Source organism: Phoca vitulina, unplaced genomic scaffold, assembly GCF_004348235.1.
Source record: "Phoca vitulina isolate PV1807 unplaced genomic scaffold, GSC_HSeal_1.0 scaffold4, whole genome shotgun sequence".
NCBI classification, from domain to species: domain Eukaryota; kingdom Metazoa; phylum Chordata; class Mammalia; order Carnivora; family Phocidae; genus Phoca; species Phoca vitulina.
Genome location: NW_022589707.1, coordinates 42,105,773 through 42,120,487, shown reverse-complemented (window position 1 = coordinate 42,120,487; position 14,715 = coordinate 42,105,773). Strand labels below are relative to the sequence as shown.

Sequence of the window (14,715 nt, the reverse complement as noted above, 5' to 3'; positions counted from 1 at the left end):
GAAATAGCTCTCATCCCTACCAGCAGCAATCAGTCCCATTTCTCATGATCTTTGCCAGTGTGGATATTATCATTAAAAAAAATTCTGATTTAATAGACACAAATATGGTATCTTATTTTTTATTTGCATTTCTGTTTATAGCAAGGTTAAATATTTTAAATAGATCATTGACCTTTTTTCCAAAACTTTTTAATTGTGGTAAGAATATGTAAAATTTACCATTTCCCCATTTTACGTGTACAGTTCGCTAGTATGTATATTCACATTGATGTGTAACATCTCCAGATCGGTTTCCTTTGGCCAAACTGAAACTCTGCACCCATTTACAAGAGCTCTCCATTTCCCCCTGGCAACCACCATCCTACCTTCTGTTTCTGTGAATTTGACTAGTTTAGAAACTTCAGGTAAGTAAGTAGAATCATAAAGTATCTGGTTTTTGTGTATGTGACTGATCATTTCATTTAGATTAATGTCCTCAGGGTTCATCCATGTTGTAGCATGTATCACAATTTCCTTCCTTTTAAAAGCTGAATAGTATTCCATTGTGTATACATACCACATCTTGCTCATTCGTTTGTCAGCAGACACTTGGGTTGCTTACCCTTCTTGGCTTTAGGAACAATGCTTCTATGAACACAGGTGTGCAAATATCTCTTCGAGATCCTGCTTTCAATTCTTTTGGATATATACCCAGAAGTAGAATTGCTAGACTATATATATAGTAGTTCTGTTCTTAATTTTTAAAAATTTATTTAAGTAATCTCTATCCCCAATGTGGGGTTTGAACTCATGACCCCGAGATCAAGAATCTCATGCTCTTCCAACTGAGCCAGTCAGGCACCCCTATTTTTAATTTTTCAAGGAACCTCCATACTGTTTTCTACAGGAGCGACACGATTTTACATTCCCATTGGCACAAAGGTTCCAATTTCTCCATATCCTCACCAGTACTTGTTTTCTGTTTTTTTGATAGTAGCCTTCCTACTGGATGTGAGGTAATAACTCATTGCGGTTTTGATTTGCATTTCCCTAATGATTAGTGATACTATCTTTTCATGTGCTTTTTGGCTATTTGTATATCATCTTTGGAGAAAGGTCTGTTTGGGTCCTTTGTCCCTTTGTTTGTTTTTTGTTGTTGAGTTTGACCCTTATTGTTTTTGTTTTGTGAATTATTATAACTTTGCTTATTTTTCTACAGAAATATTCTTTGGTATGGATTTATAAGAGCTTTCCATAAATTAAATATTAATCCTTTGTCATGTATTATAAATATTATTATCATATAATATTTGTCTTTATATCCCTTTGAAACATACAACAGGTTTAAATTTTCATATGGTCATGTCTATCACTTTTCTCAATTTTTTTTTCTATTTTTATGTGTATATGAGGGTGGAGAGGTGTTTACTAACTGTAATACTAGGAGCAGTTCCTCTGGGGGTCCTAGAGGACTCTTTGGGGCCTTCAGCACCCTAGGGCATTTCCCAGGGCAGCACAATGGCCACAACATAAATCCCCTGGCATGGTGAGCCTTTCCCCTGCTAGGCAGTGAGCTGGTGACACGCAGGTGTAGACAGAACATCACTCTCTCGTCTGTGCACACTGCAGGGGACTGAGTGTAGGTGGGAGGAGATTCTCCTCTTGAAGGGTGGGCAATAAGCTTTTTCGAACCCCAAATCAACCCGTTCCTGGATACTCCTGAAAGCAGCCATCCTTCTCTCTCCTCCCACCTTCTTGGATGCCTCTGAAACTGACCCAGGCTATTCAGCCAACTCCTCCTGTGGGCCCTCTCCTCAAGTGCTCACAGGGATTCCTACCTTACACCCTTTCAGTGCCAGGGCTTTTGTCTAACCTTCTTGTAAAAGCCCTCTCTGGAGGCAGAATCCTAACAGGAAAGGAAATGGAGATGGAGCGCCTGAGTGGCTCAGTCGGTTAGGTGTCTGCCTTCGGCTCAGGTCATGATCCCAGGGTCCTGGGATCGAGTCCTGCATCGGGCTCCCTGCTCAGTGGGGAGCCTGCTTCTCCTTCTCTCTCTGCCCCTCCTCCTGCTTGTGTTCTCGGTCTTGCTCACTCTCTCTCTCAAATAAATAAATAAAATATTAAAAAAAAGGAAATGGGGACTGATGCCTTTCCTTAAACACAGTTGACCCAGAGCGGAATCTCTTCAACTTAAAACGGTAGTGTATTGTTGTGAAGGCTCTAAGACGAGGGTGAAAAGGCATCAGAAGAAGCCAGGTGTCCAGCGGAGATGGTGAGACATGGCGACACCTAATGGAAAGGTGGCATCTTTTTCACTTATCTGCTTCCTCCACATACAGCTTGCGGGCCTGTCTCCAGGCTCAAGCCCCAGCTCCTGGAATCTGGCCACATCTCCAGAAAGGAGAAGAGGTTAGGTGTATTTTGTTTGAGGGTTGACCACTTCTTCTAACATAGCAAAAAAACCCAAACAAATATACAAACAAAAAAAACCCAAGAAAGCTATAGCAGTTGTTTTCTAATAAAAATACACTCCTGTCCCCTTAGTGTTACAAAGGCTCTGCCCACTGTGAGGTTAGTTAAAAATCTTCCTGCACGTTCTTCTAGGAGCACATGAGATTTCTCTTGGCTTTTGTGTGGGAAATATGGAAAAACATATCTGTTTGGTTTATGAAATTGTATATTGTTACAGTGAATCAATAACTCTGTAGATCGGGGGTATAGCTCAGGGGTAGAGCATTTGACTGCAATAACTCTGTAGATCTTCGATAAAACCAGTTTTGTTCTGTTTAGGATGTCCTTGTGGCTTTGATATAAATTCCAGTCTAGTTCATGATTAACAAGTTCGTTGTGTTAATCAGCCTTTGACACGGGGTGGTAAGGAAACCCAAAACTATGCTACTGAAAGCCCCTCCACCCCCATTTTCATTCTAGAGAATTCTCCGAGATCTCTGAGAAAACTCGAGAATGATGTAAACTATACTTGTATTCCTTATTTCACCATTGGGAAAAGTACGTAACCCCTTCTCTTTCTACCCCTGTGTATAGTCCACAGACTCTCAGCCAGTAGTTTGCTTGTCAGAGAGGAGACTGCCTATATATAGGTATGCAGACCAAGCTTAACATTGTGAAAATTTTTTCCTGTTGATCTAAGAGAGAGCTTTATTAAGGTATAGAATTGAAAACACAACATTTGATTGCTCCATAGGTAGGGTCTGCAAACTACTGCCGCCTGTTTTTGCAGATAAAAGTTTTGCTGGAACATAGCCATCTGCATTCGATTACTTAGCATCTGTGGGCTTTCTCACTATAAATTGCAGACTTGAATAGTTGTAACAGAGACCGTTTGGCCTGCAAAACCTCAAATATATACTATCTGACCCTTCACAGAAAAGCCCCGCTCTATAGAATTCTTTCTTTCACAGACATTTTGTATTTTAAATCCATCAGAGCTGTTCTCAGTGGTGGATCTCTCTGGGCATCTCCATTCCCTCCATCTCACTGCCAACCAGCATCCCCCTCCGGCCCCTCATGGCCACTCTGCTCCCCCCTACTCCCAGCCTCTGACTCACCAGGGCTCCAACTCTTGCCAGACTCTGCCTGGCCTTCCAGTTTGAGTACCTGTCATCATCCAGCTGCTTTGGATTTGCCATGTCTCAAACTCCCAATCCCCAGTGCAGACTGATGTTCACCTTGGTCTGCTCAGCAGTGGACAGGAGGGAAGGAGCAGCAGAGGTTCATCTTTCAGAGACTGTGGGTAGCCAGAGAGATTTGCTCTCAGAGGATTTGGGTGCGAGGCCATGAGAGACATATCTGCTCCAGTATGGAACTTCCAAATCACTGAGTGTTGGTATCTTATTTTTCAGGTTGATTGTGTCCTGTGCTGAAGATGTTTCCAGAACAACAGAAAGAGGTATGTCATCACAAATCCAAAAATAAATAATCCATGCATTTTTTTTTAAAGATTTTATTTATTTATTTATTTGAGACAGAATGAGAGAGGGAGAGAGAGCACATGAGAGGGGGGAGGGTCAGAGGGAGAAGCAGGCTCCCTGCCGAGCAGGGAGCCCGATGCGGGACTCGATCCAGGGACTCCAGGATCATGACCTGAGCCGAAGGCAGTCGCTTAACCAACTGAGCCACCCAGGCGCCCCTAATCCATGCATTTTGACTCACTGCAGGTTAGTTCTTCATTCACTAACCATCAATCTGTGGTAGAGAGTCAAGATACTTCAGGGCATCCTAGAGGAGGGCTAACGAAAGTAAAACACCTGCCCTCCTGCCCCCACCGCCCCTGCGCCCCCCATTCCCCAGCATTGGTTTGTCCTCGGCCCTCATTCCTTGGTTCCAGTGACTGAGCTGGCTCTTAGCTCACTCCCACCCGCTGCTTATAAATGTATCTTGTTCCATGACTCAGATTTCTCCAGGCTCTGACTCCCACCCTTTGCTTTGAACAGTCTCCCTCTGGCTTTCTTGGTTTTCTCCTCTGTTGCCTCATACGTGAATCCCCCTACCTCTGGTAACAACCCAGGGGAACTGTCTGCCCTTAGTTTCAGTTTTACCTTGCTTATTGCATCTTAGATCTGTTGGCTTGGTTTCACACAGTTCAGAGAACACTGTCCTTTCCTGAACCCAGCCTGATTGATCTCCCAGGCCTCCAATCTCAGCTTCTGGAGCTTCATCTAACTGGGAAGAGGGTAGGACAATCCCCACACCAACCCTTTGCTGAGTGACCCTCTCTTGAAAGTTTTGTTTGTTTGTTTTGAGAGGGAGAGAGGGAGGCGGGGGGAGGGGCAGAGGGAGAGAGAGAATCTTAAGCAGGTTAAGCAGGCTCTGTGCCTAGTGAGGAGCCTGACACGGAGCTCTATCTCACGACCCTGAGATCATGACCTAAGCGGAAATCAAGAGTCTGAAGCTTAACCAACTGAGCCACCCAGATGCTCCTTATAAGTACCCATTCGTCCTACTCTGCCTACTACTGTTCCACGCACATTGTCACTAGGTGAGCCTAATGAAACTGAATAGTGGCAGAGGAACTTTTTAGGGAGTATACACACACACACACACACACACACACACACACATGTGGCCACATGGTCCTTCGTTTGCCTTGCCCAAGTTTAAAGCACTATATAACCCAAAAAATCCTTTTCAGAGAATCCTTCCAGAAGCTTCTTTGTTAGATATCACATCCTTTCTTTCAGCCCTGTCTTTGGGTTCAGATTCTTCTCATTAATCTAACCCACTTCCGCCGTTTAATTCCATGTTGGGCTCCGCATTTCCTTTTTTATTTTCCTTTTTATTATTTTTTGGGCTCCCCCATTTTCAAAGACAGTGTTTTGGTTTATTTGTTTTTTAACTTTTTGGGTATAACTTATATACAGTAAAATGCATCAAATGCCCTAATCTTATGTGTATAGCTCAGCAGATTATCTCTTATGTGTACACCTGTGTAACCGCACTCAGATTGAGGTGCAGATGTTTCCAGCACCCCAGAAGGTACTGTGTGTCCCTTTCTAGTCAGTCCCCCTATTTTCCCTATAGAGCTAACCCCATACAATACCAAGACTTTTCTCCTGTCTCTGTATTAAATAATACTGGGATCAAGCTGTTTCTTTCAGGAAATGCCTTCTCTGTGATGTTGGCCAAACTGCAGGTCCCCACATGACTTCTCTCACTGCTGACACTAATTACAATTTCAGGAGTTCCTCAAACCATCCTCAGTTTTAATAATTTACAAGAAAGACTTACAGAACTCATGGAGACAGCTGTTATACTCACAGTTATGGTTTATTACAGGGAAAGGACACAAATTCGAACGAGCCAGAGGAAGGGATGCAGAGGATAGAGTTGGAGAGGAGTCCAAGTCCAAATGTGGAGCTCCAGCTCATCTTCTCCTTATGGAGTTGCTGGAGTTAAGCTGCCGCCATTGATGCGTAATGATATGCATAGGGGAGCTCAGTAGGGCCTTTGGTATCCAGTTTTTACTGGGGCTCAGTCGCAAACTGCCTGTGTGGCTGACTTTCAGTCTCCAGTCCTCCTGGGGTCAGGCTAATATCGTTAGTCTCCAGTTCCTCCAAAGGCTGCAGTTGGTACGGTGTGGTCCTCAACCCCCATCATTTTTGCATTGTTGGCCAAAGTGCAGGCTAGCAAAGTTACTCTTGTCAGGCAGGATATGCCAGGGGCCTAGAGATCACCTCCCAGGAGCCGAGGGCAGAGGCCAGACCTCGCTCTGGGTGAGGTGAATTCTTCACTACACACCTACATCGGCCTGACGGGAGTGGGGGTGTGATCGCCGGCACATTCCAAAGGCACATTTTTTTTTTTTTTAAAGATTTTATTTATTTATTTCACAGAGAGAGACACAGCAAGAGGGAACACAAGCAGGGTGAGTGGGCGAGGGAGAAGCAGGCTTCCCATGGAGCAGGGAGCCTGACGCAGGGCCCGATCCTAGGACCCTGAGATCATGACCTGAGCCGAAGGCAGACCCTTAACCCACTGAGCCACCCAGGCGCCCCATCCAAAGGCACATTTTAAAAGTTGTTCTCTTAGGGGGAAAAAACTGCCAATGAAAGCAACAAAGGCTTTTTTTTCCAATTAGAAGAAGGTTTATTTTAAATTTAAAAAATTTTTAATTTTCTAAATTTTTTGCTTAGTTGGTTTAATCACTTGATTTTTATTACAAACTCACTTCAGTTAAAAACTACACAAATTTTAACCAACTACATAAAGTATTTTATTGACCTTGCAAAAGTCCTTTAAAGATTTTATTTATTTATTTATTTGATGGGGGGAGCTTGGTGGGGGGAGGGGCAGAGGGAAAGGAGAGAATCTTAAGCAGCCTCTGTGCTCAGTGTGGAACCCAACCCGGGGCTCGATCTCACGACCCTGAGATCGTGACCTGAGCCGAAATCAAGATTTGGACGCTTCACTGACTGGAGCCACCCAAGTGCCCCCAAAAGTCCTTTATTATAAATAATTATATAATAATATTATAACATCAAGGAATTTTAAACTAGAAAGTCCTTCAACTGAAAAGGAAAAAAATAGGAGAAAGAGATTAAATGTTTGGAAGTTTAGCCTCTGTCAGCAAGAACAAGCATAGTCAGGCTAGGTTCTGGATGTATTGTAATATAGTGGTTTTCATCACTTATCAGCCCATTGTCTACCCGTGGCCAGAATGATCTCCTGGCGTCTAACACATTGCTCTGAGAACAGTCAAAACTCCTAAATGTGGTTTCTAAGGCCCTGTTTGATTGGACCCTGCTTCTTTCCCTAGGCTCGTCTTCTGCCTCTCCCTCTCCCTCAATGCACTTCTCACTTCTTATTCTGGAGCTTGTTCTGCAGATTTGAATGCTTTGTGCACCCTGGGCCCCTGGGCTTTCACAGATGTTTCTCCCACTGCTTGGAATGATCTCTCTTCCCCCAGACTTCACTCCTTGTTCACTGGCTAACTCCTCCTTATCCTCAAGCCTCCGCTTAGAAGCCAAGAAGAGGCTTTTCTAAAGAATCAATTTCACAAAGTATTTTTATCTCACCACCTACCCTGTAGTCAGTGCAGTTAGAAGTGGAGGAGGTTTTGGTTGAGCCTTTAAATATCCTAGTGCCTGGTTGATGTTTAGTGGAAATAGCTCAGGTCCCACCTGACTGCATATGTAAGGGCAGAATGTGCTATCACTGATTGTTCTAGCATCTAGACCGAGGACGCAATGTGTGTAAAGCACTTTCCACTCGGTGCCCATAGCAGACTTTACTAATTAATCTTGACATTGGCACGTGAATCGAGACCTATTTACCATCCTTGCTTAAAATTCAGACAGCTTAGGAGTGACATGTTGGTTCTACCTAACTGGTAGCTCCAGCCTAGAAGTTTGGTAATTTTTTTTTTTTAATAGATGTGGGGGGTGGGTAACCAAATGGAGTCTCTCTTGTTAAAATAGCTTTATTATTGCAATAAATCTAGAGAGAGGAGAACAGGGAGTGAGAGTCTCCCTTGTTAGTTAAACACGTTCCATTTGCACATTGGTTTGGATTCCCAGGAGAGCAGTATCCAAGCTGATGGATCTTCCCCATAAAAAGGCCTTGGCGTTGGGCCATTGTAAAATTAAAATGAATTCAGATTCATTCATGCATGCAACTTTAATTTACAATTAAAATATTATGGTTACATATTTTAATAAGAATAATTAGAGGGACCCAACTGAATCAACTCTTCTGTTTAATGAGACAGAACCCAGAATCCTAATGAAAAGGCAGGTGGCTGTGTCAGGAAACACGTTTCAGGCTGTCTTTCGTGGAGTCAGGCATTTTCATCCTCTTTATATTCCAATGTCCAGAGCAAGCAGTTTGGTTTTTTCTGCATTGCTAAAGACCCTCGCTTCCTGCCACGTTGAGCTCCTCTTCTGTGATGTGTGAATAAATAGTTCGCTCCTGCTGGACCGTGTTTCATGGGGTCCCACACTCTGATCCCTCCAAGGCACTGGGTTTGTTCCTCTGCCCCCGGGCTCCTGTGGTGTAAACGGGGTGGCCCTGCCTATGTGATATGACTCCGAGGGTGGGCTGAAACCCCTTTTGTGTGTGTGGCTGTTGGGGGTGGGATGTATATCTCCCTTGCTGTCCCGGATCACGATGGCTGAATTCTGCCTTGAGAAATTTATACCTTTAGGATAAGGGTTTTTCTTCCATTTTACATACTTCACACTTGACACCTTAGTGGCAGTAAATCCCTCAGCTCTGTGGCAGCGGATATCCTGACTGGAGCTGACGCAGGGGGGCCCAGGGGAATTCCAGGCACCATGAGGACCCTGTCGCCCAGGGAGGAGACAGGGCCCTGCAGGGACGGACATGAGGGAAACTTAACAGTTGCATGTTCGGGATACGCTTGTGCTGACCCATGGTAACTTTTTGGGCTCGCTCTAGGAAAGCATGGTTTTGTTATTGGGAAACTGATTGGAAACTGACTGGGCTGGAACCAATGAATATCATTAAAGAATATCCCGTAAGCAAGCCTTCCCCCTGGGTCCTGTGATGCTCGGGACTTGGAAGGAAGTGACAAGACAGAGCACTCTCCTACTCCCTACAATGAATTGTTTTGTTATTCCTTCCTCCTTCCTTCCTTGCCTGTGTGATGTGATATTATAATAGGGGAAACTAGATGTAGGATATATGGAGATTGTTCTGTATATCTCCAACTGTTCTAAAATGAACACTTTTAAAACAAACTACACCGAATTATATCTGCTCACATATAGAGGTTTCTAAAAGATTGTGCAGTAAATAAAGCAAGGTATAAAACTGTATTTATATTATGCTTCCATTTGTGTTAAAAAGTATATATATAATATATAACAATATAATGTATAATATGTTATATATAATATATAACATTATATAATATATAATAATGTATTATAATATATAGTATGTAATATATACAGCACAGGTAATAATATATAATAATGTATATATAATATAAAATATATATAATATAATATATGTATAATATAAAAAATATATAAAAGTCCTGGCTTAGGTGGGCAAAAAACTGGGAGTCCAGTAGGTAGGGGGCTTCATTTTCATGGTGTACTCATCTGTTTTTGAAATTTTTATATATATCTCTCTTTCTTAATTACATACATGTTTTATTTTTATAATAATGAAAAAATCATATTTTTTAAGGTTGATAAGGTTAGTGTTATGTTCATGGCATCAGTAAATGTTGAACAAATGGCTAACATTTCAGCTCTATGTTTCTGACTTGCTTTCACTTTCGAGTCCCACATTTGTTCCCTTTCATAAAGCAGTCTGCTTGGGATGACCCCCCTGCCCTACTTCCCTCCCTTCTTTCCTTTTACTTTCTCCGGTTTTAACTTTTCATTTATGAAATTTTAAACATATACAAAGCAGAGAGAATAATATAATGAACCCTTATGTACCTAAGGGTTCAACAATTAACACATTATTAATTCATGACCAAACTATCCCCCTACCACAATCCATTTCCTCCTGGTCTCAGACAGTGAATTATTTTGAAACATATTCTAGACATTGTGTATTTTTATCTGTAAATATTTCAGTATGCATGTGTAGCAAATGACCCTTCTTAGGAATAAACCATATTATCACACCTTAAATAATTAGCGTTAATTCTTTCATAACATCAAATATTCAGTGTTCAAGTTTTTCTGATTCTTTTGGGGGGGGAAGTATATATATTTTGTTGTTCTAATCATGATCCAAATATAGACCACATGTTGCATTGGGTTAATATATTGCTTAAAGTCTGTTCTGCTTTTTTCCCCTTTTGCAATTTGTTGAAGAAACTGCATTGGGGCGCCTGGGTGGCTCAGTCGTTGGGCGTCTGCCTTCGGCTCAGGTTGTGATCCCAGAGTCCTGGGATCGAGCCCCGCATCGGGCTCCCTGCTCAGCAGGAAGCCTGCTTCTCCCTTTCCTACTCCCCCTGCTTGTGTTCCCTCTCTCGCTGTGTCTTTCTCTGTCAAATAAATAAAAATCTTAAAAAAAAAAAAAAAGAAACTGCATCTTTTGTTTATAGAGGTTTTCACAAACTGGATTTTGCTGATTGTGTCCTTTTGGTGTAGTTTAACACAGGTTAGCAATTACGTCTTATTGCAAAAGATGAGTTTTTCCCACTGTACTTTTCCTAATGTGTTATGAGATACAAAGGTAACTCCTTAATTTTGGATGCCACTTGTGTAAAGAAGCTTGCAACATCATCAACTGTTGTAAGTCATATAAAAGGCGGGTCTAAGTGAATCTCATCCATAGTTACTCCTGAAGTAGTAAAAGCTTTCTTAAAAATCATCATTCAAAACTGCCAGAGCATGGCATTTAAATACCCTCCAAGCTATAAAGTGGCAAGTAACATCTTTTGTAGTATGTCTTTTAGGTGATTTGTCATAACTATTATTAGGAAGCAGGAAGCTTACTTGATACATTCTTTCTGCCTTTCAAGCTTGTTATTTGTAAAGAATGTAGTGTGTAAAATGGGCTAAATTTTAGTTTTAAGATTGTTATGTGGGAGCCCTGAACAGAACCCTGGTGAGTAAGCCATTGGTTAAATTCTCCAATTTAGAACCGTTCCTAGCACAGACTCAGTGCTCTTTAATCTAATGAATGAATGAACGAGTCCTTAGTTTAAATACATAAGCATGTAAAACATACTTTGGAATAGGGGAAAATAAACGTCCTGAGAAAGTGAACACAAAATGAAACAAGTCTTCATTTTTGTGGTAGAAAATTCTCATCAAGCCTCTGAACAATTAATACTCATTAACACCTAGAGGTTCTGATTCATTAGCCCTTATCCCCCCACTCATCTTTCTGTAACCTGAGTAAATATTCTTACGATGAGCACATAGTTATGTTTACTGTACTATAAAGCTGGGCCACAGTGAAGATTAAAGAAAAACACACACCTATCGACATGGCTAACACACACTATGGCGATACCACCACGAGCAGCTGTGGTGGGGCCCAGGGGTATTGCACGATGGCGGCGAGCCGCATTTCCCTGATGGCTAACGACGCGCCACTTTTCACGTGCTTGCTTGCCATCTGTGTGTCCTCCTTGGTGAAACGGCTCTTTGGGTGTTTTACCTGTTTTCTAATTGAATTCGTTTTTTCTTTAAATGTTGTTTTGAGGGGCGCCTGGGTGGCTCAGTCGGTTCAGCGTCTGCCTTCAGCTCAGGTCATGATCCCAGGGTCCTGGGACGGAGCCCCACATCGGGCTCCCTGCTCGGTGGGGAGCCTGCTTCTCCCTCTGCCCCTCCCCCTGCTTGTGTTTTCTCTTTCTCTCTCTTTCTTCCTCTCTCAAATAAATAAAATCTTTAAAAAAATGTTGAGTTTTGAAAGCTCTATATAGGTTCTAGGTACAAGTCCTTTGAGGGTGTGTGATTTGTAAATATTTTCTTCCAGTCTGTCATTTGTCTTTTCAACTTCTTTGAGGGGTCTTTTGCAGGGGAAACTTTTAGTTTTGGTGAGGTCCCATATATCACCATTTCCTTACATGGATTATCCTTTTGGCATCAGTCTTTGAACTCTTTGTCTAGGCCTAGGTCCCAAACATCTTGTCTTATATTTTTTTCCTGATAGTTTTATGTTTACATTTAAATCTGTGATCCATTTTGAGTTAATTTTTGTAGAAGGTGCAAGGGTCAGGTTGAAGGTAGATGTCAAATTGCTGCAGAACCACTTGTTGAAAGGCTGTCTGCCTTTATTGAATTGTTTTTACACATTTGTCAATAATCAGTTGGGCATATCTGTATGGGTCTATTTTTTTTTTAAAGATTTTATTTATTTATTTGACAGAGAGAGACCACACAAGCAGGGGGAGGGGCAGGCAGAGGGAGAGGCAGAAGCAGGTTCCCCATGGAGCAGGGAGCCCGATGTGGGGCCTGATCCCAGGACCCCAGGATCATGACCTGAGCTGAAGGCAGATGCTTAACTGACTGAGCCACCCAGGTGCCCCAATGTATGGGTCTATTTCTGGGTTTTCTGTTCTGTTCCATTGGTCTGTGTACCTCTTCTGTGTACCATATGGTCTTGATTACTGTAGCTATCTAGTGAGCCTTGTCATCAGGCAGAGGGATTCTTTTCACTTAGTTCTTTTTCAAAATTGTTTTGGCTATTCTAGGGTCCCTTTCCATGTAAATTTTAGAATAAGCTCATCTGTGTCTTCAGACCATCTAACTGGGATTTATACAGGAATTACATTAAACCTATAGATCAATTTGGGGAGAATTGATCTCTTTACTGTGTTGAGTCTTTCAATTCATGAACACAGTATAGACATACACTTACATAGATATAGACAAAGAACTATATGCTTCTTTGATTTCTTTCAACTGCATCTTGTAATTTTCAGCATACAGCATCTGCACATCTTTTGTTTTTGAAACATCTTTGTAGTCAATTGGTTGGTTAATTCTTAAACGTTTCATGAGGACTTACTATGTGCTAACACTGTGCTTGGGGCTAGAAATATAAAGATGGAATAGAAAGCCTTTGAGAAGTGCATGTTTTTTGAACTGATAGTTTAGCTAATAGCAAAGATTATAATTTTTCCCCTCCAAAATAATACAATACAGTGAAAATGGAAATTATCGGAGATTTATCATTGCTAAAAGAACTGCGAGATATAGTATGTTTGAGAGCACAGGTTTTGGAGCAAGGTTTGAGTTTGAAACCTAGCTCAGCCTATTGGCCATTTGACTTTGGGCCAGTTGCTTAAGCTTTAGAAGCCTTACTTTCCTTATTTGTATAATGGGTGATAATATTATTGACCCTTTAGGATTGTTGTAAAGATTAAAGAGAAACATGTAAAACACTTGTCACCGTGCCCTATACAATACAGTTATTTTTATTGTTAATTTCATCTCATGTCCAGGCTAAGGAAAAGAAAGAAGACAAGGTAGATGGATAAATGGACAAAGGTTGAACCTGGGGTGGTGGTGGGGGAGGGGGGAAACAGGGTGCATTGAAATCGAAGAGCAATTATTATAAGAGAACACAGGAATTAGATTTTTCAGAGTCTAGCAGTCTCTCTTTCTTCAGAAGCCTTTTCCCACATGGAGAACAGTAGGGATCGGTTAGTTTAAATTTTTAATTCTACTCTGCCTGGCTTCTTCCTTCATACTAGATATAGTCATTAGGCCCAAGAAGTCATTAAAGTGTTTAATAAGGTTATTAAATTGACTAACTGCTGCTGCTGAAGCAATTTTCATAGGAAATCCATATGATTCTAGGTTGTCCTCTGTGGCTGACAGGCTGTCAACATTCCTTTGAAGGATGGTGGGCGGCATCGTGAGGGATGCGTCTAATTAAGAGATTCTAGGTGAACCTTGGCTTCCTGGGTGTGCTATTCAGAGCTGGAAGCGCGGTGAAACTTCACTAATTCCTACTAATTGCGGGGTGGGGGAGGGGAGGCCCATCTGAATTACAGAATATTTTAAAAATAAATGTACTTTTATTACTTTCAAGTACATATTTTAACTCCAACTAGGCAAACAAATTGTTGTCTGGTACAGGTCTTAGGGGACCCAAGTTATTGAAGCTATCAGAATGATTTTCAATTATTTCTATGTAAATAGGTGCTTCTGGAGTTCTTTAGGGTGCTCGAAAACAGTTTGTTCTCATAGATCTTAAACATTGCTCATGTAGCCATATGCTGTTAATTGGCACACCCTTAGAGGAAGGGGGTTTGTTAAATTAAGATAAACTTTAGACCAGCTGCTAAGTAACTTACCGTTAATTCACGGAGTCTAAGAACCCAAGTGGATGAGGATTTTATTTCAATTGAAGTTTGATCTCGTTTTTTTTTTTTTTTTCCCTGAAGGCAGTTCATTCATTCCTGCAGGCATTCATTTATTCATTAAGTGATATTAATGGAATGCATTGACTGTGCCAGGCTCTCACGTCCTACGCTCCCCTGAAGGAGCTCAGCATCCGGTAGAGGAGGCCTGTGGGCATTAGACAGCCCAGTAAGTTGTGGTGAGTAGGGACAGGGCCCAGGTGTGTGCCCAGAGGCATGCGGGGCTCGGAGGAGGTCAGGTTAATCAGACTGGGTGAATCAGAGGATTGCCAGAGACTGAGCTGCATTTTGAAAAATGAATTGGAGTTAGCAGAAAATGGGGGCAAGAGGAAATGATGACGAAGAAGAAAGCGCATAGCGGGGTAGGGACAGCAGTCCAGGCAGAGGGAACAATATGTTCAAAGGCACGG

At 41.9% G+C, this 14,715-nt stretch overlaps 1 protein-coding gene across 3 annotated transcripts in view; it reads left to right on the top strand.

The window, feature by feature from the left end:
- Nucleotides 1–14,715, top strand: part of SNX10 (sorting nexin 10) — a 67,830-nt gene that overhangs the window by 34,628 nt on the left and 18,487 nt on the right. For all 3 annotated transcript variants that reach the window (XM_032401892.1, XM_032401891.1, XM_032401890.1), the window contains one exon: nucleotides 3,843–3,889. In XM_032401892.1, coding sequence (XP_032257783.1) covers nucleotides 3,866–3,889 — 24 coding nt within the window. In that variant the 5' untranslated portion in view covers nucleotides 3,843–3,865. The remainder of the gene's footprint in view (nucleotides 1–3,842; nucleotides 3,890–14,715) is intronic.